This window comes from Asterias rubens, chromosome 3 (genome assembly GCF_902459465.1).
Source record: "Asterias rubens chromosome 3, eAstRub1.3, whole genome shotgun sequence".
Taxonomy (NCBI): Eukaryota; Metazoa; Echinodermata; class Asteroidea; order Forcipulatida; family Asteriidae; genus Asterias; species Asterias rubens.
The window spans coordinates 22,233,193-22,258,811 of record NC_047064.1 but is presented as its reverse complement, the minus strand read 5'-3'; the positions used below and the strand labels follow the sequence as shown (position 1 = coordinate 22,258,811).

The following is a 25,619-nucleotide window of genomic DNA, read 5'->3' as shown; positions in this document are numbered from 1 at the left end:
TTTCTGATACTGTTTAAGATCGAGGTTTAAAGCAAGATTTAAATGATGTTTACCATAATAATTGGAATGGTAAATCAAGCGGCCGGGCAAGTTAACCATTATTTTTTGCATAACCGACTCACACAAGTTTATTTTTCGACGCATGGACACGCTATGGCAACGTTACCGTAGTCTTTGATCCGAGCCTCCCACAGTGCATCAGTAATTCTCTCATTACGTTTTGTATTCTCGTCGCCACAATGAAGAAAGTGACAATCGCTGTCTCAGGTGTGAGCACAAACGCAAATCAATCAGAAAAATTGCTGCTGCGCAAAACAATCGGACTATCCCGTCCTTGCTTTTCACGAACTGTTTTCTTCCTTCTTGAGTTTCCACCTTTATTTACAAAATGAAAGCAACATGACAGCGTAGAAAGAGTTTCAGTGGTAAGGTTTTACCTGTTTTTTTTTCTTGAAGTAATTAATTTATTTCACAAAACGTGTTTTTCCAAACCACACTTGTGACTTGGTCATTATTTTTTTTATCTTGCCATTTTACGAAAACAAAATGGCCGACCCATTTAATTCTCAAGTGGATCCCTTTCAAGTTGACGATGGGTGACAGGTGGTTTTCGTTTTAGAAACTGGAAAGATTTCCGAATCCTGCCACTATCTCTACATTGATTTTGGAGCCCTCATTATCAAAAAAACTCAATGAATATCAGGCTCATTCAGTAAATTAGAATTAGGCCTATCTATAATCTATAGCAATTTATTTCATGATTGAATTGAAGTTGAACACAAAAAAATAACGAATGATATTAAATAAAAAGGTGGTGGTGCGTGCTTGGATGAAGAAATCATTTTCTCCGTTTTCCATGATACACTGACTGAGACGGAGTGTCACTGACGTTTGTCTTTCTCTGAAGTGAAAAGTGAAAAATGTTTGCATCATCCACCACAAGTGAAGAAAGGAATTTGTTTGATTTTGTGATGTTTTTTTAAAGTTTCCGTATCCTGCCATCAGTCCACTTTTTCATTTGTTATTAAAGAAAAATAGAATCTCATTCATGAATTTACTTTTGTGAAAAAGTGTTGACAGGATACAGAAAGCTTCCTACAATGGGAAAAGCTTCCGTATGGCGCCACCACTTTTTCATTCGATATGAAATAATATAGTATCTAATTTACCTCAACAATGAGATATCCCTCTTTGTAAAAATGAGTGAAAAGGTGGTGGCGCCATACGGAAAGTTATCCCTGCAATGACCAAACTCTTTTGTGCATGGTCAATGGAGGTGATTGCGGATGGAGCACCATTTGCACTACATCACAGTCACACCGTAAAATCATGTAATATAAATATAGACCTACTCATTTTAGTTTTGAGACTATTCCTAGAAATATGATTGTGAGGTTCATTCCACCATTGTCTCCAGAGTCAATAGCGGAACGAACCTCAGAATTCTAGGAGTATAACTAGACTATCTTAATTTTGAAATCTTTAAATTAAAAGGCAATAATTTTTATATTTTTTTAGTTTTAAGAGTTTTAGTGCACTACTAATGAACTGAGGTCAACATCCGAGACAAGATGTCCGTTTCAGCTCATACTAGCACAGTCAACTTGAAGGCTCATCAAAACAAGGTCAACCCAAGCAATATCGTCAAGAAAGAGAAAGTGACAAATGTCAAGAAACAACGGAAGCGCAGAGTGTCTGTTGGGAGTTCAGTCAACTTGGGTGGTGACAGAGTGAGTCCAAATCTTGTATCCTGGTTTATCTTTAAACGGTGATTCAATCACACTGGGAAATATTTTTACTTTTAAACCCTGACTACATTATCTCTAGTTCAACTTGTCAACACAGTGACCTCTGAATCTAGCCCTTTGTTTGCGGTCTCCCTATTCTGTCAATATCTTTGTTCGGATTTTCTTTCAATGACGATTTAAAATACTGTTGACTTTCAGCATTCTTCCTCATGGATTCGTCAAAACAACATCGAGATGCGAGAATGCATCCGTTACACAAAAGCACCTTTCAACAAAAGGAACCCAGACCTGATGTGAGTATATTGTGTAAGCCTTCATTAGAAGAATTTGTGGAGTAAAGTATTTTTCTTCCAATTGCATAGAACATTTTTCACATTGTATATAATTTCTTTTTCTTCCAAACCCAGACCAGAAGATCCCATATGCCAGTGCGGTAAACGGATGTCAAAACACGATGAGCGTTACCTCAAGAATCCTGATCCAAACAGTAAGTGGCGAGTAGAGACGCATACCCATGCTAGCGCCACCAACGCCTTTGGAGAGATAGAGTTCATAGGAGCTGCTGGTGCTGGTCCTAGCACAAAATTCCGAAAGGTTAGTGAGATCGACAAAGAAGCAATGCTTGTAAAGACTACTTAAAAGTGGTTTAGAGCATCAAATTCAAAGTCTGATGGTTAAGTCATCAGAGTTTGGGTTCAAATCCCTGTTGTGACACTTGTGTCATTGAGCGTCCTTGAGCTACAATTGTTCTCTCCACCCCAGGGGTATGGGTACTTGCCAGGGTAGAGGTTGATATTGTGTAGACAAAAGCCTTTGGAGCGCTACGGTTGCCCGGGGCTGTACTCCCCAGTGAGCTGAGAAATATTAAAGGAATGTTATTGGCCGAATGACTAGGGTACTAATGTAAAGCGTATTGACACCGTTATTGTAAAATGCGTTATAAGAACTTGTTATTATTTGTATCTATTGGTTTATTTGTTTTTTTCTTGATATAGTATGTACGAGTGGACCATTCCATTCATCCTCGTACGTTAATGGATCTGATGAATGAACACTGGAATCTTGGCATCCCTAAACTTCTCATCTCTGTGACGGGTGGTGCAAGGAACTTCGCTATGAGTAACAAACTGAAGAACGTCTTTAGAAAGGGATTGATGAAGGCTGCGTTGAGCACAGGTATGTCTGGAGCAAAGGGTACAGCCTTTAAGAGGGTCAGGATGATACAGAACTGTTGGCAACAAATGGATGGTTGAAGTTTTGTATGGTGTTGATACAATACTGCGCAAGTCTTGTGCGCATTTGAACTTCTGGGACCAAGTTGATTTTTATGTGTGCATTTTTGTGTGTGTTTTTCCGGATACTTTAGTATTACATTGTTTAGTTTTGCAGTTTCTTGGGGAGGGGGGTGCTTATCAGGCATGCAACTTTTCGGCTGATTTTCCTCTTTCTTTTTCAAACACTGTACAAAAGTAAAGTGTGATCAGCCATGTCCTCCTTTTTGCAATTAGAAAGTTGCGTGTCTATTCATGTATAGTGTGTTAAAGTGTTTGAACATAGTATCAGTAGCTTTCCCAGTCACATAATGGAGGAAAGGTCACATATAAAATAGCTTCAGAAACTGAACAAACTTTCTTTTCTTTTCAAGGTGCGTGGATCATAACTGGAGGAACTTATGCAGGGGTCATGAAGTACGTAGGTGAAGCTGTGAGGGATTATTCCCTGCTAGGAGGGGGAACTCAAGGGAGTGTTGTAGCCATTGGATTTGCATCCTGGGGAGCCATTGACCAACGGGATGGACTCATTGATGAAAAGGTAAGTGACTGATCTATATTCCGACAACTCAATATTCCTCTAACCCTATATTCTGATAACCCCTTGTGATTTACACTAGGGCAGAGCTGTGTAATGATAGAGGTATGACGGCTAACATTAAAGGATTTTGGTACTTTTTGTTACAAACCACAATGTCCACAGATTTACATTAAACTTACACCGTTTAGAGACAATGATAGTAGAAAGCACTCCTTAAAATATTAGTTGCTAAGGTGCTGTAGTTTTTGAGAAATGAGTAAAAACAATGTAATGAAAATACATTTTTACATGCCGAAATCATTTTCGTCTCATGATCACTGAGACGAAAATTATTTTCATGACATTGTTGTACTCATTTCTCAAAAAGTACAGCACCTCAGCAAGTAATATTTTCAGGGAAGCTTTCTACTATCAATATCTTCAAACTGTGTAAGTTTAGTGTGAATCTGTAGACATTGTATTTTTTGTCCTACAAAAGGTACATAGACCCTATAAAGAAGCCACCTCGGTCCCAAAAAACATGTGTGAATTCCTTTTTCTGAATCTACATTCCTTAGATGGGAATCGTTTCTTAAGATGTGTATACATTACCAATAGCTGACCAGGTGCTTCTTACCAACTAAGATTTGGTTATTCATTTTTGGAGTAGTTACCAAAGTAGTTACCGTCCCTTTAATTGAGTGATCTTTTCTGCTGAAGCAACTCCATGAAATTTTGACCCAAGAGTACCAAGTTATCCAAGATGTTGACTTAATTTTCTCTTTGTATTGTGCTGTGTATCTTTGAGTCCGTGTTGGTTTAGCCCTATTTCCCATACTTTCAGGATGTGAACTGCACCAACCCTCGACAACGCCATGGTCAACTTAAAGACCTGTGTCCGTGCTTTTCAGGTTGAACCTTTGACCTCTTGTTGCTGTACTTGCATGGCATTTAATATTTATTGTTTGCGTGTTTGTTTGTTTATTTGTTTGTTTTTTTCCTCTTTTAATGTTTGCATGTGATGATGATTCTAACTGTTCAAAGCTCAGTAGCAGTTTGGGCCGGTCGGAAGGTATTTCTGCTTCTGAAGTTTAGATCCATGGTATCTGTTTGAGAGAGAACTGTCAGGATTGGGATGTGAGACTCAACATGAGCCTCTGCTTAACTGTACTTTTTTTACCCAAAATTTGTTGGCAGCATGTGAGAAGTTATGCACAAATTATTTGCTTTTACATAACAATTTTGCTTTGTTACAGCATGCATGTTTTCCAACTAATAACTGTGAATGTGAAGACATATTTTATTAAAAGTTGTAACTAAAATAACAAATCTGTTAACTAATCTCATTTTAAACTGCATAACTCCCTTTTCCGATTTTTTTTGTTTCCACAGGACACAGCAGTGTAGAGCAAAACCAATAAAAACAGAATGGCATTCAATTAACACCCTTTTTTTGCAATCAACAGGGACGTTACCCTGCCGACTATCGTATGGACACCAAGCACCCCAAGGGAGTGCTGCTAGATCCCAACCACACCCATTTCATCCTGGCGGACAACGGCACAGAGGGACAGTTTGGGGTGGAGATTAAACTACGAGGCAAGATGGAGAAAGAAATCTCAGATCAGAAAATGTCTGGTGTTGCAAGTGAGTGGCCTGCCTTAGATTTGTACTGGTTATTAATATACCCCTCAGATAACTAGGGTTTTGAGTGGGAAATAAAAAGGAGGTGACAAAGTGTTTACGCTGTCGTTTCAAACCGGCAGGCTCATGGCCTTGAGCTGAAGGAGAGGTCTTATCGCTTGGCTGGGACACTGCAATGTTTTAAAAATCTATTTTTGAGTGAGTCACCCCTCTTTTATTTCTATTCATTAATACTTTTCTGTTTAACGCATCAAGAAACCGTTACAGAAAATATCTGACAGTTTAGACTTAGCTTGCCACGACTCTGGTTTGAAATTTGATCCATGTTGAATGCGAAATAGGTTCTTGCTCTCTGGTATGGTTGGCTGCAGATTGCTCCACAGCGACTTGTAAACCAAATGGTTAATGTTCAAAATGGTTTAGCTATATTCAAAATGGTTTAGCTATATTCAAAATGGTTTAGCTATATTCAAAATATAAGAGCATTACATGCACACTTTAGATATGTAAATGTACTTGTATGTGTCTTATATTTTGAATATAGCTCTGCATTCCTAATAATAAAATCAGCGCATTGAGCCATTCTGGGTGTAATAAAGCACTATATAAGAACTGTGTATTATTCCGTTAAAAAAAAGTCCTCTGAGATGTTCAGAGTTCTCTTATCAACCACTAAAGACAAATTGATTTGTCTTTTTTGTGTATAGATGTCTCTGTTCCTGTGGTGTGTGTCGTCGTGGAAGGAGGACCAAACACCATAGCCACTGTGTATGAAGCTCTCATGAACGGCACCCCGGCTGTTATAGTAGCTGGATCAGGAAGAGCCGCTGATATCCTGGCATTTGCATTCCAGAGGGCGCCGGTTGTTGAACGCAAAAGGAAGGATAGCGCAGGGAATACCCGTAAAGAGTAAGTGTCATGGAATGCTTGCAGTGCTTAGGGAACATTTCAAAGGTCAGAGCGGTAGGAATTTTTCTCATGCATTACCTGGTGGTAAAAATATAGGGTTTCGAACTGCCTCTAGCTACTGGGCAATCTCGGTGGTCTAGTTGGTAAGACATTGCTCTAAAAGGCTGTGGGTTTGAATTCTAGCCCAGTTATATGCCTGTGTTTTTTCTTCATTTGACGTAGTGTGGCAGTCATAACTTATTGGTGTAAAGGCCGAAATGGGGATACTAAAGTCAAGTGAATAATAAATGTTTAAAGTTTCAAATGAATTAGCTCATGTCCATTCATATGTTGAACCATATTTTGCGTGATTTCAGGTTCTTTTACAAAAATACGTGTTTTAAAAATGATTTTCCTTCAGAACTTCTACAAAGATCTGTAGTTTTTAATGAGTATGACACTGTTCTCTTGTCTTAACTTTTCTTGATGATAGAAAACGAACGGTAATAAGTGACTCTCTGTCAGTCCGTCTTGCGGCCATGCTCTCTAAGGAGTTTGGTGATGCTGAGCTAGACACTCATCTGACCCGCATCAAGGAGATGTTGAACAGAAGACACTTGATCACCGTCTACGAGCTCGGAGCTGGCTCGGACAAAGCTGACATTGACAGTGCTATCTTGCATTCTCTATTAAAAGGTACAACTCACACAAAGCTAAATTTTTCGCAAGGTGCTTGCTTCTGTTGAGTGGAATACAACAGTATAACCAATCGAGATACATTGTTTTAGCTTGACACATTGATCATTGTTCCAATTTGTCCTTTAGGTCTCATGGCTTAGGGCTGTGGACTCTTGTTCTATAGTGTACAGAATTTTTGTTTGAATCCTGGCCTGGTCAGTCAAAACAGGGCACATCGCTTTGGGAGGGCACATCACTTTGGGAGGGCACATCGCTTTGGGAGGGCACATCGCTTTGGGAGGGCACATCGCTTTGGGAGGGCACATCGCTTTGGGAGGGCACATCGCTTTGGGAGGGCACATCGCTTTGAGAGGGCACATCGCTTTGGGAGGGCACATCGCTTTGGGAGGGCACATCGCTTTGGGAGGGCACATCGCTTTGGGAGGGCACATCGCTTTGGGAGGGCACATCGCTTTGGGAGGGCACATCGCTTTGGGAGGGCACATCGCTTTGGGAGGGCACATCGCTTTGGGAGGGCACATCGGTTTGATGACAGTTTTTAAAACTTTTGCCTTACCCTGGACGGCCCCTGCCAACAAAGAATTATGTCCGAAGATTTAAAATAAAATAAAATAAAAAATAAAATAATACTTGTGTCCTTGAGCAAGACACTTTAACATAATTGCTTCTCAAATGGGTACCGTGCAGTAGCTGGGGAGTAACGAGCAATGGTCTGGTATTCTGAAATATAATCAGTCACTTAATTAAAGCCGGATATAAACACCGGCATGATGACCCATGGTGGCTCAGTTCAGATGCATGGCGCGTTCAAATGACCAACGCCAAACACTTGAATGCCAGATTGTGGGAGCACCGCTGAGTGTTGCCTTTAAGAGAGTTTTGCATCCTCGGAAGCAAACTGGTTGAACAATTTAATTAAGACTAATTCCACAGTACACAATAGGCCTACATATGAGGGTTCCAAATAGTACCAGCTGTACAATCAGAGGAAACTGGTGCACCCAATGCTAGCCTGGAAGGTTTGTTACTTTGTGGTACCAGTGTTTTGGAGGGTACAAGTGTATTGGAGGGTACCAGTGTATTGGAGGGTACCAGTGTATTGGAGGGTACCAGTGTATTGGAGGGTACCAGTGTATTGGAGGGTACCAGTGTATTGGAGGGATTTAAAGCATGGAATTTCTGAAACCCTCCAGCATGTAAAGGTATATTTGTTGTGTTTATTCCACAGCCAATAAAGGTCACGTACAGGACCAGCTACAACTTGCACTGATCTGGAATCGTGTTGATGTCGCAAAGAGGGAAATCTTTATTGAAGACAGAGACTGGAAGGTAAGTTTGGGTCCTCAGGTTTGAATTGTCCCGTCACTCAAGTTGTGCTAATAAAATGTGAGCATTTATTGACCTTATAAAATGTGAGCATTAATTGATGGAAAGATTTTTTTTTTTTTTTTTCAAAGTTTTCTAGGAAAGTATGTCTGATCAGTAAATATTGCTCAACCGGCATTGGGGTTAGGGTAAACACAACAACTTGGGGTTAGGGTAAACACAACAAGTATTCTTCACCCTGATGTAATTTTAATATCTACTGCTGTGGTATCCTCTGCTAATATGTAGGGTATACTGCTTCTAGCTACTGGGCAAGCTGTAGGGCTTGAAAGTTACACTGGACCATCCTGAAACAGAGGAAACCTCTTGTTTTCTCACATTTTCTTTACTAATTTTTTTGAGCAACATCCCAATTGGTTTTGTACATAAAATCAAATTGAGAATAGTCTCTGGTATGTTACTTTACTGGATTCCTTTTTATTAAAGTCCTGTGTTTAAATGCATGGGTGTATGTGTAAGAAACAAAGTGCAACACAATCCCGCTCTTTAATTATTTACAACCTACCTATTTTTATACTTCTGGCGGACCAACAATGACACAACTAATATTTCTTGTTGTTGACAGAAAGGAGAGCTGGATGCTGCTTTGCACTATGCCTTGTCCAATAACCAAGTAGACTTTGTCAAGTTATTCATGGAGAACGGAGTCAGCCTTAAGGATTACTTAACAGTCAGGGAGCTTACTCTTCTTTACAACGAGGTAAGAAAGTTTGGATCCTTTCTCTAACATCTCAGGACCAATTTTCTCTAGTGTTGGCGTGTGAAGTGAGCATTTCAATAGAACGTTCTAATGAGAGACTTTGGAACGCTAGATGGCAGCAGACTTGCCAGGTAAATTGCCATTGTTTACGTAGTTCTGAGTAAGCACACATTACCAAGAACAATGGATTTACCTGGTAAGTCTGCTGACGCCTAGCTTCCCAAAATTCACCAATAAGCCTTTTTGAGATATGGCGGACACAATGCTACAACACTATTAGGTTTGGGTAAATTTGTGTGCATGCACCCAAACCAAACAGTACACTCCTATCACGTCTGCCATACCTCAAAAAGGCTAATTGGATCGGTTAAGTAATCGGGTTGTCTGCCATACCTCAAAAAGGCTAATTGGATCGGTTAAGTAATCGGGTTGTCTGCCATACCTCAAAAAGGCTAATTGGATCGGTTAAGTAATCGGGTTGGCGTAGTGGTATCTTTCCTAGCCTTCCACCTCTGGGACCCTGCAGCCGATTTCATGAAACACTAGGATTAATCATATCTCGAGTTAGGACGAGTAAACATGAAGCTGGTAAATTACTCACAGAAAGCGACTGAAAATTCTGAAACTTATTTAACTCAAAATTGTTTGTATTTTTTCTACCCATTTTAGATTAAACCCAACACTCTGATTTATGAGCTCCTTGACAAAGTCAGAGGAAAGGTAAGACTAAATAAGTGTTATGTAACAAACAGTTGAAGTCGATTTTGTTTAACACAAGTAGTTATCACCAACTCAATTTTATTAACATGAACATATTATTGGTTGTAGAGATAAGACCAAATGTCTTGACTAAATTACTCCTACAGGTTAAATTCAGTCAATTTAGTGTGAAGTTATGCCATTTTGTTAACATAGTTTACACGGAAGTTCACACTCATCGACGTTGGCAAAGTGATTGAAGAGTTGACAATGGACACCTATGAGCCCCTCTACATCCGTAACGCGACCAAGTATTTCCTGACTGAAGAAGAGATACTTGGAGAAGGTACCATCGCCGGCGAGGAGGCATTTGAAACCGGAGCAACGAAGAATGGCGTGGTCACCAAACGACAGGGCAAAAAGACTCAAACTGGGCGCAAGGGTAAGAAGAGATAAAGACTAATAAAGACCTTGCAAGTCTTTCGCGTACACAAACATTAGGACCTGTTTGAATGCGGGATTTGGTTTCCTCGCATGTTGGAACAATGTACATGGGAACAAAGTGGTCCCGAAAATTGTTGAATATGGGCAAGACTTGCACGGTCTATAGACCTTGCTAATATCAAGCGTGTTTGAAACTTTTCACTTTCCAAGTAATGCAGTTGGAAAAAGATTTCACTTTTTATCCCCAAGAATTTTAAATCTGAGAAGTGTTACTGACAGTAACATTTCCCAGATTGTGTATTTCATTTTTTGCATTTCTCTTCTTCCTTGGTGAACATATAACCACTGCACGTTTTCAGCAATATCTCAATAGCACTACCACCTTTCAAAATGACATTTTTTACATGTTACCTACAACTATTGAAACAAATGGTGGGTTCCAATTACCAAACATATACAACTCCTATTAAAATGCCTAATAAATGCCCTTTTTATTTCGTGACTCCTTTCAGATTTTGGTCACAGCTTCAGTGACCGATTTGTCAACCCTGTTCGTGAGCTCTTCGTGCTGTCTGTACTGCAGAATCGTTCCGAGATGGCGCACATGTTTTGGGAGGAGAGCAGTGACGCAATGGCAGCTGCTCTATGTGCCGGGATGTTTCTTAAGACATTGGCAAGCAAGGAAGATGATGTTGATCAGAGTACTGCAATGAGAAAGCATGCTGAGTAAGTCATCATACTTTTTTTTTATTGCGTATTGATTTTAAAAAATATATTCGATGTTTTCTTATTTGGGGGAGGGGCCACAGGGTTGTTACGAACTTACACTGATTTTATGGCAACATTGTCGGTGTACCACAAAAGGCTTTCATTGTCTGATAGCCATTCACAGTGTGTACATGGTGCATTTTCCCATTGTTTGTCAACAAAGATGGCGGACAATGACGCCATGTGCAATCTATCTGTTCCACAGAGAGTATGAGGAGCTAGCCATAGGTGTACTGAATGAATGCTACAATGATGACCCTGAGCGGACCTCGGTCGTTTTGGTCAGAGAACAAGAAGAATGGGGCAACGTCACCAATCTGGCAACGGCCAAACACGCTGAAAACAGGAACTTTATTGCCCACTCTGGAGTGCAGAATCTACTGACGGAGATCTGGAATGGCAAGCTGTCTGATGAGAACAATTACTGGCTGGTGAGTCTCCTTGGAAAGCTTGAGTTAAAGGAGGAGCTGCTGTTTCACTGTATGATAAAAGTACCCTTAAATATCATATTATAAAACATTCTTTAAGATGTCAGGAGTAATTCAGTTTTTTATTTCCTTTTCCTACTAGCTGTGGCTGTGCATGCTATGTCCGCCGATCATCCCCTTAACTGTCATCTTCCGAGAAGACGAATCTGAAGAAGTAGAAGCACCTATGTATATGCCAAGACAAAGTGAACAAGTGGTAGGTTATTATTTTTAGTTTTACCCACGCACACTGATGTGTATTAGCACTGTATACTCAGTCGTGAGCTCTCTTTTTTCCACAGAGCTCGGGGAAGTACTGAGTATACAGTGCTAAGACACATTAGTGTATATAAAACCAAAATTAATATTGTTTATCCCGATGCAAATTTCCATCTATTAAGTGGTAGGTTCATATCTGTTTGCTTATTTGGACTTGAAATACCGACTTACATGTAAAATTCTGTTAAGCAGCTTTATGAAATTCACATTTTTTTTTTTTTCATGATAAAGAACTGACAATAACCTGCAACTAAACAAAGCTGACTTAGCAATTAACATACCTCTGCCATGCAAGGAATTCATACAATTTCCAAGCCAGTTAAAAGGTAAAATAAAAATCTTGAACCCAGAATCAGTAGATTGATTAAGTATTTTGCACCCTTCGTTGACAATGTTGAAGATTTATTGCTTGTCTTTAAGTTACATGTCATCTTCTTATTCTCACATCGGGATGCATGCAATCCTCAAGATGACATGTTGGTCCAAAAAAATCTGTATAAACAACACTCAACTTGCATAGCAAAAGGAAGGGCTGCTTTTACCCCCAAAATTATCGTTGATTTTTTTGTTTGTAACCTCTTTTTTTTACACGTCGTGGCAGATTTTGCCGTTTCATCTAGAGGGCAACAAACTGGATAACGGCATGCAGGTGGTCCATGTTACTAACGACGAGCCAGAGAGCATAACAATGAGGGATGTTAGTCCAGGGGTTGGCTCCTCATCAAGTAGAACACGGTAAGAGGACAAGCTTCAAAACTTATCCCTCCATACCAGCCTGCAGGCAAGCAAATCTTCTGCAGATTTCCAGGTTTTATAAACTAGAAATCCATCGTTATAAAAACTTGTTATCCAATTGGCTTTGCGCTTAGCATTGTGCACTGGAAATCTAAGTTTGTTGAAGTTTCCTCTTATTTTGGCTGAAGAGTTGCATGCCTGAGCCTGATCGCACACTCCATTCCAGCTCAGACACAAGAATTATCACAAAACCTCATTTGTTCCCTGTTGCTAAGTTTTTGTATGCAGGTATTGTTGCTGTACTTTGTGAAATGGCCGAATAAATAATAATAATAATAATTTGAATGTTGATCTTATTATTAAGACTTTGTGACGGGGATGACGATGCAGAAATTGGTGCCCATTACGAAGAGACAGCCGATATTGATATTATTGACAGCGGCAAGGAACTAGTCTGGTGGCAACGATTCACACTGTTCTATGACTCTCCTCTTATTACCTTCAGACATAACGTGGTGAGTTAATAATTTATAATTGAAGAATCTTGGTATGGTTCTACCTGCAGCCCTTTCAGTGCCAAGGTCACACGCGCCACTTTATTTTATTTATTCCGAAAGCAACGTTATCGTACATGTTTTGTCTTTTGTTTTTTTGAGCCGTTCCTCATAATGTTTTATTACCATCAACAGCTCTCCATTGCTCTTTAACAAGTTAGTTTTTTATGCTATCAATTGTTTTGAGTTGTTACCAATAGTGTCCAGTGCCTTTAATGAGGTTTTTTTTTTCATGAGGCTATTTCTTCTTTTTCATGAGGCTATTGCTTCTTCTTTTTAATGAGCTATTTCTTCTTCTTTTTTCCTCAGGCGTCGTTCTTTTGTTTCCTAGTTCTGTTCAGTTACATTATAATGATGCGGTTCACCATGGAAGTGACTAATTATGAGATTGCTTTGTACGTTTGGGTCATATCGCTCTTTCTGGAAGAGCTGAGACAGGTGAGTTTGGACCACAATTAGGCCTTGAATTTCATCCATGCATTGTATACCCACTATGAATCACTTGGCTTCAGTTGCTGATTGTGTCTATGGACCGTATGGAATATCACGTTAGTATTCAAATACCTGCCCGCAACATGGTGTCTGTGTGCGTTTACATATGCGTGGGTGTGCCGTCATGAAAATCAAACCGAGATCGCTGTGTGCTTCATTGATGTATGCATTTAGAGGAACATACGGTCTGCCCTACAATATAGCCACTTCCATACAACAACAAAGGGGTTACTTGATACAATCTATTTGGACATGGCCTAAGTTTAATATGTCTTTTTGTTTGATTTCCTGACCAGGTCGCCCAGGGTGAGTCAAACAGCTGGCGGATCCGGTTCATGTATTGGATCTCAGAGTATTGGAACATAGTGGATCTATCCACCCTGGTGGTATTTAGCATCGGAGTATCCCTACGCTTCAATCAAGAAACCTTGGACGCTGCCCGGATCATCCTGGCCATTGACTTGGTCATCTTCTACGTTCGAGTCCTCCAGATTTTTTCCATCCATAAGAATCTTGGACCAAAGCTGATCATGATCCAACGAATGGTATGTGGAAGTGTTACAGAAGAGTTACTGCATAAACCAAGAGCAAGTTCGAGTGCGCACATTTAGTCCACCAGTGGTCGACCACAGACTAGCAACGCACATGCGCAGTGACGTACTCACCCAAACGACTCGTTGGTAGTCTAGTCAACCTTCCACCTTTTCGCTAAAGTGTCACTGGTTCCCTTCTGCGCTTAACACATGTTAGAATGGAACATGCTGTGTGGACCAGTGAAGAAACCATGGGCTTGAGGCTGGTTCCAAATGGTCGACCACAGTAGTCAACCAATGGTCGACCAGCCTGGGTTCGAGTCAAAATGGTCAACCTTTAGTTAACCATTGTGCACACTCGAACTTGCTCCAAGTGGTGCATCCCGCTTGTGCAAATGTTGCAAACTTTTGCCATGGTTCAAATGTTGCAAGCTTTTGCCATGGTTCAAATGTTGCAAGCTTTTGCCATGGTTCAAATGTTGCAAGCTTTTGCCATGGTTCAAATGTTGCAAGCTTTTGCCATGGTTCAAATGTTGCAAGCTTTTGCCATGGTTCAAATGTTGCAAGCTTTTGCCATGGTTCAAATGTTGCAAGCTTTTTCCATGGTTCAAATGTTGCAAGCTTTTGCCATGGTTTTGGTTTTCAGTCAACTTCGGGAATGAGTTCAGGTATTCCGCCAAAGTTCGAGAACGTTTGCAACAGATGGCGAACTATTGACGAGGTGTGCACACAAAATGGCCGCACCAAACATAGTTATGAGTTGGCCAAGAAACAGCCAAGTGAAAGAGTGTTTTTGTCAGTAGTGGGTAGTACATAGCTGTAGGGAGAAGTTTCCTTTTGGTTTTTTTGTAATGGTTAGAAAGGTGACACTATAAAGTTTTATGGGGTGTCTTGCCCGAGACGTGTTAGACTTTAGTTCTGTAGTTTACAGACATTGGTCAAAATCCTGTCCTAAGTCTCGATACCTGTTTCCTTGAGCAAGGTACTATGTTTCTTTCCTCCCAGGACTAGAAATAGGAACCTGCGTGAGTTGAGGAGTAACCTGCATTGGACTGGCATCCTGCCCAGGAGGAAACGATCTAATCGAATAGATAGGGGATATAGATAGAATCTCAGTTGTTTAATGCCACAAAGCGGGATATAAACACCTGTTTCAGCCCCAGGAGTAAGTGGCAACATGTCACATCAGCGAAGTGTAGCCCTCAACTTGAAGTGGCCAGCTAGCCTTGTGATGTAAGACGATATCTCATAAAAATATAAAACTAAATTGAATACAATTTTTACAAATTTCTTTTCCATTTTTTATTTCTCTATCTTTGTAGATGATTGACTTGTCCTTCTTCCTGTGCATCCTGTTTGTGTTTATGTTGGCGTACGGCATTGCCTCTCAAGCAATCCTCAACCCTAACAGCACATCATTTGGGGATATCTTCTTTGGGGTTGTCTACAAGTCTTACTTTCAAATCTTCGGCGAACTGTTTTTGGAAGATATTGCAGGTACGAGATACAAGAGCTTTTTATTTTTAGTTTTTCATGCAAGTTCGCCCCTAGTAAGGCTGTTTAAAACCTGGCAGGGTCGCGGTCGTGCGATAAAAGACCGAGTTGAAGGTCTTATCCAATAACCATGACCCTGCCAGTTTTGCATGGGGTAAAAAGTACTGAGTATACAGTGCTAGCACACATTGGTGTACATGTGTTTATAGGTAAAACAAAAAATTAATATTGAAAATTGTTTTGCATAATTTGTGCCTAATTTGCCTTTGTTTGGCCTTCATTGTAGGCACAGTCGGCTGCTATGGTGCTAATGCAACAGAAGCTGCAGCTATGGGAACAATCCCTTGCGTTGGGACATCCACTGTTGGAGTCATTTTATTAGCAGTGCACATGATGATGAGCAATGTCCTGCTACTCAATCTACTCATTGCTATGTTCAGGTCAGAGTTCATTACTTCTATGGGAAGATTCTATTGTCTCGCACAGTTAACAATAACAATCATTCTTATTAGCGCATTTCACAATAACGTATTAATGAGCTTTACATTAGTGCCCTGGCTATTGGGCCAATACAAGATTCCTTTTAATCTTTCTCAGCTCCATGGGGAGTATACAACCTGGGCAACCATGTAAAAGCGTACACCATGTGTACATAAGTCAACCCTTGTACTCAATTCAATATTGTAGGATTTGAAACTTTGCATGGTGGAAATACGATATGGAAAGGTTTGCGCTAACACCATGTAATGACTATCTCTAATGAGTTGGGATGGTTTTGAAAAGTTTCAACCTTTCGATCAGTATGCTCTGATCGTCCTCTGGAGAAAGCAGAGCATACTGATCGAAACGTCGAGTTGAAAACAACTCATTAGAGATAGTCATAACATGGTGTTACCACAAACCTTTCCATATCAATTAAATAGTCCTACTTTTTTCCCAATGACCCAATATCATAGACCTTTTCGCAAATACCATTGTGCAAGCGCAAACTATCAACTGAGGTGCATGCTGGTCTAGCTAGTGATCAAATTTGATCGCTAGACAGACCACCATGCACCTCATTCCATGTCTATTGTTCACGTACCGAGTAGTTGCGATAAGTTCTATGCCTGTTAATAGGGCTTGGAATCTCAGGAGTTTGTTAAGATTTTAGGGGTGGGGGAACTTCTGTACAAGAGGAAAATAGTGTGTTGAAAAAAAGGAGTATTTTGGGGATACCACTGCACCATATCTGCTATTTACTTTGGGGATACCACTGCACCATATCTGCTATTTGCTTTGGGGATACCACTGCACCATATCTGCTATTTGCTTTGGGGATACCACTGCACCATATCTGCTATTTACTTTGGGGATACCACTGCACCATATCTGCTATTTGCTTTGGGGATACCACTGCACCATATCTGCTATTTACTTTGGGGATACCACTGCACCATATCTGCTATTTGCTTTGGGGATACCACTGCACCATATCTGCTATTTGCTTTGGGGATACCACTGCACCATATCTGCTATTTGCTTTGGGGATACCACTGCACCATATCTGCTATTTACTTTGGGGATACCACTGCACCATATCTGCTATTTACTTTGGGGATACCACTGCACCATATCTGCTATTTGCTTTGGGGATACCACTGCACCATATCTGCTATTTGCTTTGGGGATACCACTGCACCATATCTGCTATTTGCTTTGGGGATACCACTGCACCATATCTGCTATTTACTTTGGGGATACCACTGCACCATATCTGCTATTTACTTAAAAGGTATTGATATTACTGTACCAAATAGTCTGGTGCAAGATTTAGTTAAGTTACACACAAGGCATTGAACACTCTACATTAGATGTATGTATGGTGACAGGTCACCAGATCTTGACTGGTATCTGTTGTCTTTTCTTTAATCACAGCTATACCTTCTCGGCAATTCAAGAGAACACTGACGTCTACTGGCGGTTCCAACGCTACGATCTCGTCCAGGAATATTTCACTCGGCCGCCCTTTGTCCCTCCATTCATAATCATCTCTCATGTGTTCTTGGTGGGGCGCTTCATAATACAAAAGACCTGTAAAGTCTGCCTGAGGTACCGATCAGGAGAAATGAGTAAGTACAAGCTGGGAGTTTCATTTTGAGAATGCAAGGCCAGTTTTCATTTTACAAAGGGCACTTCCAATCATCATTCTCCCATTGAAAATGTATTTGACATCTGGAACTGGGGGGGGGGGGAGTGATTTGAGCTGATTTTTCACGTGACAGACAAACTTTATGTTAAACTTCTTTATGTAAATTTTGTTATTCTCCCGCTAAAATTGTTAGAGAACTTTGAAACTACCAAAACAAGTTCACTGAGCTAATTTTCATGTGACTGACAAGCTTGACATTAATTAATACTGATGGTAGTACCTTAACCCTAAACCCAACAGGTTAACTTTGATGTAAGGAAATGACGTCTCAAATGTTTTAATTTCTTCACAGAGCAAAGAATTCCACAAAGTAAAGTGAAACAGATCGTTTTGTGGGAGACGATCCAAAGCGACGAGTACATTGTCAAAGAAAAGCTGAGACTTTCTGAAGACATGAGCGTCCAGGTCAAATCAACCTCAGAGAGGTGAGCGTTTTTTCTGACCAATAAAGGAGAGCAACTTTGACACCTTCAGACCTTAGACAGCTCCCACAACGGCCCATCCATGGCAAATCAACATAACTCGAAAAATTACATTTTTAAAAAGCAAGTACAGAGAAGAGCTGTTTTGCCGTACAAACGGGATGAAAGTGTAGAAAGAGGCTGAGATAGGACTTGATTTATTCATATTCATACATAGTATGCTTTTGAAACTTTAAAATAGGAAAAACTCCCTCAAATTACCAAGAAATGATCTGATATGAAAACAAGTTGTGATTTTGGTATCTGTGCCCTCTGTTACCTTTGATCTTTGCCTGGAGGATGAATCCGATATTGTGAATGTTTCTTTCCAGAGTTGAGGATCTACTTGGGAAGATGGATGAACTCTTTGCCGATCCTGAGACAGGGATGCCGTCAAGAGCTTTAGGGTTACTTGGTGAGAAGGCCATGGAGGAAAGATTGAATAGACTGGAGGACCAGGTAAGATGAGATTCTGTTCTAACTTTCTAAGAAGGCTAGGGTTGAAACCGAACAAAAGTCTAAGGTCTGGCGTTAACATGACTGCAGATTTTTGGCAATATCTTAAACAACCCAACTACCTTTTGAAATGAAATTTCCACAGGTTAGTTATATTGTATACATCTACATTTAAACAAAGTTAATACAATCAAACGGTTACAACAACTAGAGGTATAGTTTGACTTAAACCCCCTCCCCAAAAAGTCTGCTGTAAACCTAAGTTTGACAATTGTTCTTTGTTTAAGATGGAGCGAACCAATCAAGCAATGGATTGGGTGATTATGGCTCTTCAAGGAAACCAGTTAGGAGTCAAAGCTAGTCCACCAGAGCTTAAGGAAATCAGACCAAGACTAGGTGAGCAAATAATTGTGTTGCATCTTTAATCGTTTCTGTATGATCTTTATATTGGCGACGTGACCTGTGACATCACATGTTCACAAAAGAGCCACTCTATCTGCAGGCAGGATTTGTACACAAGCCAATGAAAGAAAACATAACATCTTATATTTTATGGAGATTGCACTGTCTAATTCTTATCCACTTTTGATATGATGAAAGGGGGCACATCTCAAAACTGGTCCAGCTTTTACTTTCATAACTCTTGGATTGATGTGGAAATTATGACACAAAATGTCAACTTTCCCATATGACCAGTGTAGTATCTTGCCTGCCAGACTAGCAAAAGAATGTACAAGGTCCCACTTATTGTAAACAAAGGTCACATGGTCTATAAGAACACTGAAACAAGTTCCCTGAAAAGTAAACAATCTACCCATGTTCTGATGAAGAAATTTAACAATCTCCCTGATTATGGAAACTTGTTTTCTATTATGTTGAATGCTATTATAAATATCTCCCTGTTTGTTGTAAAAAATCTCCCTGATTGCAGCATGGAAGAATGTGAAGAATTCTAGGGTAGGCAGGGACATGACATTAGGCCCTGACTATGGATGTCATGGTGGAGTGGTTTAGAGCATCAAATTCAAGTCCAGGTGGTTAAGGCATCACAGTGTTGGTTTGAATCTGGTTCATGACACATGTGTCCTTGAGCAAGATGCTTTACAATAATTGCTGCTCTAAAAAACCACAGGAGCGCCTTGGCAGCTCAGGGCTGTATACTCCAGGGAGCTTAGAAAGATTAAAGCAATGTGAATAAGAACTAGTTATTATTATCTTTATTATTAAGTAGGATTTGAAACTTTGCATGATGGAAATACAATATAGTAAGTTTTGAGGTAACACCATGTAATGATAATCTTTAATTGAGTTGGAGTAGTTCTGAAAAGAACCGTAGGTTTCAACTCAACAATGCGAGTAGTATCTGATCGTCTTCTGGAGAAAGCTGGACTCTGATACTGCAGTTAGTTAGTGAGTTAGTTATTATTATTATTTTATTATTATTATTCCACTTTCTTCTTTGCAGCTGAAGATAACTTTGATGATGAGCCTGAAGAGAGAAAAGTTCCCACGACTCTGGAAGAGCTGGGCATTACACTGCACCAAAAGGCTCGTTCCAGTCCCTACCCAGGGACAGCAATACGAAGGTTTCCTGTACCTGATGATAAAGTCCCATGGGAGGTTAGTGCTCAAGAAGAAGAATAACTTGACAGATGTTAAATTTGCATCATCTTCCACTACGAGCTTATCCTCAATCAGATGCTCGAACCAGTCTCATAATTTGACAAATGTGTAACTTTTTCTCAAAGCATGTTACTATATATTATGTCTTTAAATGTAATGCATTGTTTCTTAATTTGTTGCATCAGGAGATCAACCTGATTCCCATTAATTTAAATTGTTTCTAAAATCCAGAAAGGGGCGCTACATTTCAAACTTCTTTTCGTTGTTTTCTGTATCGTTTATTTTTATCAGTGTGTTTTTACCTGTAAGATTAATAAATGAAATAATTTCAAATAATTAAATAAAAACTAGCCTTTATAAATTTTCATTCCAAATTTCATTCCAAAGCTAGTACTGTTTTTGAGATATTGCTGAAAACCTGGAGTGGTTATGTACAAGAAAACTAACCAACAATAGGAATCTGTAATCTGAGAAATGATACTGAGGGTAACAGTTCCCAGATTCAAATTTTGGAGATTAAAAACGGATATGTTTTCCATCACCACATTACTTCAAAGTTAGTTGATTCTCAAATTACTGTCGAAAGCTGCTGCATGTACTTTTATACAAGTTTTATTAGCATTAATTTCAAGAGTGATTGTCAAACTTAAGAATGTATTGCCATTCATTTTAAGAGTGATTGTCAAACTTAAGAATGTATTGCCATTCATTTTAAGAGTGGTTGTCAAACTTAAGAATGTATTGCCATTCATTTTAAGAGTGATTGTCAAACTTAAGAATGTATTGCCATTCATTTTAAGAGTGATTGCCGAGCGTATACCTTCCCTTTAAAGCTGTGACCTTTGATCCCCATTTTAGAATAATAACCACGGTTACAAGCCGATCAGTTACACCCATGACTGTGTTCTGGCCATGCCACACTGGGCAGATAAGGATCTCCTGCAGTTCAACAAGAATGAAAGACCTGTCTTGAACTTCAACACGTACGACAAGGACCTTAAGGTGGACCGTTGCAGCTTCTCAGGGCACTACAAAGTCATGGATGGTATACCACAGTAAGTCTTTGGGAGGCAAGGAGGAGGGTATGGGAATGAGTATCAGAGAGGTAGCTTAAAGGAAGGATCATAGATCGTAATATTAAATGGTGATTTATAAGCTGAATGAGCCATTTTGCGTGTTCGATTTTAATATTATTGTCTGGTACAATGATGTGCTTGATCACAAGTTGCCACTTAAATTTAAATTCCTGTTTTTGTTTTTCGTGTCCTTTCACTCTGTTCTTTCTTTATCACCTCCACAGAAATCCACGAGGTCGTACTGGAATGATCGGCCGTGGACTGCTGGGTCGGTTTGGACCCAACCACGCTGCAGATCCAATCGTCACAAGGTATAACAACAATCTAAGACACTAGAGTCTTACAGGACCAAAATCTTCTTCAACAGGGTTGTTTTTATTTTGAGGAAATGACAATGATGGTTGAAATCTTTCTGGTACAACCATGGAGATAGCTCTTTTGGGAGATACTTAGACTGCCAACAAAGGGCTAGATAGCTCAGTCGGTAGAGCAAGGGTAACATTAATCCGGAGGCTTTTGGTTCAACTCCCACTCCAGTCAATATTTCTTTTTTCAAACTCAAATTGAATTATAATGAATACATTTTTGTCAGATGGAGAAAGACGTCCGATGGAAGGAAAATGGAAGACAATGGATTGATGGTTTTGGAGTACATCGCTATTCAGAGGAAGGATAATCAACAGTGGGCCATACCAGGGGTAAGGAGAGAAGGGAAAATGCCTCGGGTGTGAGAGTTGATTGTAGGAAATAGAAAAATGGTGTCACTTTCTACATTTGATTTTATTTGTTTTAAAGCTATCTCTACCATAGTCCTTTGTTGGTACTTTGTTCACCCTGAGCTTGAGTGGTCTAGTTCACTGGTGTTGTCAGCTGCATAGAGTGTGGGTTAGAATCCCAGTCATGACACCTGTGCTATTAAGCAAGGCACTCAACCAGTTTGGTAGAGGTAGTGCATTCTGCTTCAAGAGGTAGTGCATTCTGCTCTACCAACCTGCAGCCGATTTCACGAAATGCTGCACAAGTTGACTTGTGCAGTTTCGTGATATCGGCTGCAGGCTCCTACATGTACAGTGGATGACACTTAAGGCCCGGTCCCACTGCAGCAAGAACGATCACAACGCAAAGAGAACGCGTTCTGTTGGTTGAATTGCTCCACGCAGAATATGCGCATGCTCATTCAACCAATATAATGCGTTCTCTTGGCGTCGTTATCGTTATTGTTCTCGTTATTGCTGCAGTGGGACCGGGCCTTTATGCCTACATCCTTTACAGACTGTGAAGGGGGTAACCCTGTTTCAGCCCCAGGAGTAGGTGGCTCCTAGTGGATGATACCTATGCCTACATCCTTACAGACTGTGAAGGAGGTAACCCTGTTTCAGCCCCAGGAGTAGGTGGCTCCTAGTGGATGATACCTATGCCTACATCATTACAGACTGTGAAGGAGGTAACCCTGTTTCAGCCCCAGCAGTAGGTGGCTCCTAGTGGATGATACCCATGCTTACATCCTTACAGACTGTGAAGGGGGTAACCCTGTTTCAGCCCTAGGAGTAGGTGTCTCCTAGTGGATGACACCCATGCCTACATCATTACAGACTGTGAAGGGGGTTAACCCTGATTCAGCCCCAGGAGTTTGTGACAACGTGCCCCTAGGTGGTAGTTGATCTTGGTCAATTGGTAAAAGTGAAGCCCTATCCTTGCAGTGGTCGTCTATGGCCTTGTAGTAAAAGGCAATCTCTCATAAATAAAATTCAAAACACTGATTTTGTTCAGGGTATGGTTGAACCAGGAGATGTTGTTAGTGCCACACTCAAGAGAGAGTTCAGCGAAGAAGCTCTTGGATCAATGGAGAAAACACCAGAAGAGATTGAGGCAATATTAAAGAAGATTGACGATCTATTTAAACATGGTGTGGAGGTAAGAAGGGTCAAGGTTCTAGTAGTCAACCCTCCTACTATTTGACCATTCATTATTATCCTTTGTAAATGAATCTATACAAACAACCTGCCTACTGTCTGACCATTCAATATCACCCACTGTGAATACATTTTCACAGTACACAGTCAACCCTCCTACTATCTGACGATTCAATATCACCCTTTATATTTGTTAATGTGATACCATGTGGTTAATGCATCTTCACAGTACACATTTGACACTCCTACTGTCCAACCCATCCATTCATGATATGTGGTGAATGCATTATGGGTATAATTCTGTGCAGAGAAGTGGCACCAAACAAAACCTGTTAAGTTGAATGGTTTCAATTGGTTGGCCAATAACAAATACTAGAAGGGTTATTGTATTGAAAGGGGCGGACATCATTCTTAAGGGTTACAAACTTTTATTGATTTTGTCAGGAAATAACAGGCACCAAGATTCTTTGTGTTTTTATTTTTTACTAGCAGAACTCGTAATCACTTACATGTATGTCAAAGGTCAAGTGAGAGCGCTAATCACCTTTTTCTTTCAATTTTCGAAATCTGTGGTCTCAGATCTACAAAGGGTACGTTGATGATCCCCGGAATACGGACAATGCGTGGATGGAGACCGTGGCCATGAACTTCCATGATGAAGGCGGAACCTCAGTTGGTGTACTAGAATTAGAGGTGAGTGCATCATTTCATTCTTTCCTTTCAAAGATATAGTAACATGATGGTCCAAAACAACTAAATTCAAATTCTATTATTGTAAGTATACATTAGCCTTTTTTCATATGTATTGCCTTGTTGTGTATGTAATGTTGCGAATTGTTGTACAGTGTTAATATGGCTTCTTGTTGTCAGTGTAGAAACAAATAATACTTCGATTCTGTTCTATTCTATTATCAGAAATGCTGCATTTATGTAAAATCAAGTTTGTGCTCTGGACTCAAGTCTGGTGGCTGAAGCCTGGTTCATGTTTTCTGCGAACGCTTCATAGAAAATTTTCTTGCGCCACAATTGGAAAGACAGCGCATTCCAATATTGTCATTCTCATTCGCAAAAAGTATGAACCAGGCTTTAGTCATCAGGGTGTGGGTTCGAATCAAGGTCATAACACTATGTATGTTGTCTATGCAATTTGTACATTATTGTCCATTTACCTCTTTGACGTCGGAAATTGAATGTTTTTTTTAATGTGGACAATAATTGCATGTATATACTTGGTAGCGCAGGGCTCAATTTCATTTAACATTTTAGATATATGTATCTTAAGATTAGTTTTAGATATTGCCATGGTGATTTGTATTGTGACATCACCGCTCAAATTGCTGCACATTAAATGATTCTTACCTCTATAAAATCAAGGCTGAGGGCTGTTGACTTGACTTGGTTTCTTAAGCGATCGATCAATGCTCTTATTTGACAGGCTGGTGATGACGCTCAGGGTGTTCGATGGCAACGAGTCAGCTCTAAGATTCCTCTATTTGCGAGTCACCAAGCAATGCTGAGGAAGGTTGCCCAGTTACACAATGCTGCCTTCTAGAAGTCGCATCATTTTCTCCCTACCTTCCTAGTCCCCTCTGATTGACACAAAAACATCCCCACCCATCTTCACACACCCAACCCCACCCAACCGCCACCCAACCGCCACCCTCCCCTAATCCATCAAGTATCCCACCAGCCCCCCCTCCCCAGCCAGCCCCCATCCACACCCAACCCCCATCCACACCCAACCCCAACACTCTATCTGCCTCAATGGGGTTCAGTATAATAAATATGCCCCAGTCCCCACCACCCCTACCCGTACCCCCCTACCTCAATGTAGTGAAATTCAAAGGACAAATCAAAAGCTGGGGAAATTATCCCTCCCCCCCACCTCTGTTTTCTAAAATATTGCCTTACAAAATCTGACATCCCCACCCTGTTGCTCCATAAAGGAGAACAAATCCCCAAGGATTGATAGAGGACTTGGGGAAGTTGATGGTTATATATTACCAAGCATCTTGTCAGGCCAGTGACTTAGCGTTTTTGAGGGTTGCAGGTCTCGTTTTAACAATCCGTCAATTTCATTCGGGAATGCTAAAAGTTCTGGGGATTTTGTTTATTCAGTAATAATACTGAAATCTGTACATTATATGTCTTTGTATATGTTTGGCCTTTTCTAAGGGCAAAGTTTGTGCTTTACTGAAAATTCAAAACAATTGGCCTTATTTAGTCATGTTTTCATGAGTCGTTTTTTGTGCAAACCACATTCACAATGTGTCTTTCAGACTGCTAAAAAATGTTGAAACTGCTAAAAAGAAATAGTGCCTTAAATTATTTGACCTCATTTGTATATTGTACACAAAATTGAATAAATTTACCTAATCATCCATGAGTAACATTCCACGGTTTTTAGCTGTTTTTTAAATCAAAGTGTGTTGAAAAAAAAGAAAAATTTATTAGGCAAGTATTTTTTAATCGTAGTTTGCAAATATTTTATATCAGTATTTTTGCTTAAGATTCTAAAAAATAATGTTTGCTGTAGGTATCATCATTTAAAACAGTGGCCTTGATTGGCTAAAGCCGG

At 40.1% G+C, this 25,619-nt stretch overlaps 1 protein-coding gene across 2 annotated transcripts; it reads left to right on the top strand.

Moving 5' to 3' along the window:
- The first annotated feature begins 314 nt into the window (after positions 1-314).
- Positions 315-24,701, top strand: LOC117288355 (transient receptor potential cation channel subfamily M member 2-like). Of its 2 annotated transcripts, XM_033769184.1 has the most exons (33): positions 315-425; positions 1,519-1,730; positions 1,947-2,041; positions 2,156-2,342; positions 2,744-2,924; positions 3,394-3,560; positions 5,006-5,186; positions 5,891-6,092; positions 6,565-6,767; positions 7,999-8,099; positions 8,722-8,856; positions 9,526-9,576; positions 9,772-9,997; positions 10,512-10,725; positions 10,973-11,198; positions 11,338-11,451; positions 12,115-12,248; positions 12,613-12,763; positions 13,112-13,240; positions 13,591-13,839; positions 15,150-15,324; positions 15,608-15,761; positions 17,239-17,432; positions 17,805-17,937; positions 18,306-18,432; positions 18,717-18,825; positions 19,895-20,049; positions 20,911-21,107; positions 21,353-21,439; positions 21,721-21,826; positions 22,899-23,042; positions 23,621-23,734; positions 24,477-24,701. In XM_033769184.1, exons 2-33 carry the CDS (start codon positions 1,572-1,574, stop codon positions 24,591-24,593), a joined length of 4,917 nt encoding a protein of 1,638 aa, XP_033625075.1. In that variant the 5' UTR covers positions 315-425; positions 1,519-1,571; the 3' UTR covers positions 24,594-24,701. The 2 variants fall into 2 exon arrangements, with proteins under 2 accessions (XP_033625075.1, XP_033625076.1); XM_033769185.1 differs by lacking the exons at positions 315-425; positions 1,519-1,730; positions 1,947-2,041; ... (1 more) ...; positions 2,744-2,924; positions 3,394-3,560 and adding an exon at positions 4,382-4,450.
- Positions 24,702-25,619: the final 918 nt, after the last annotated feature.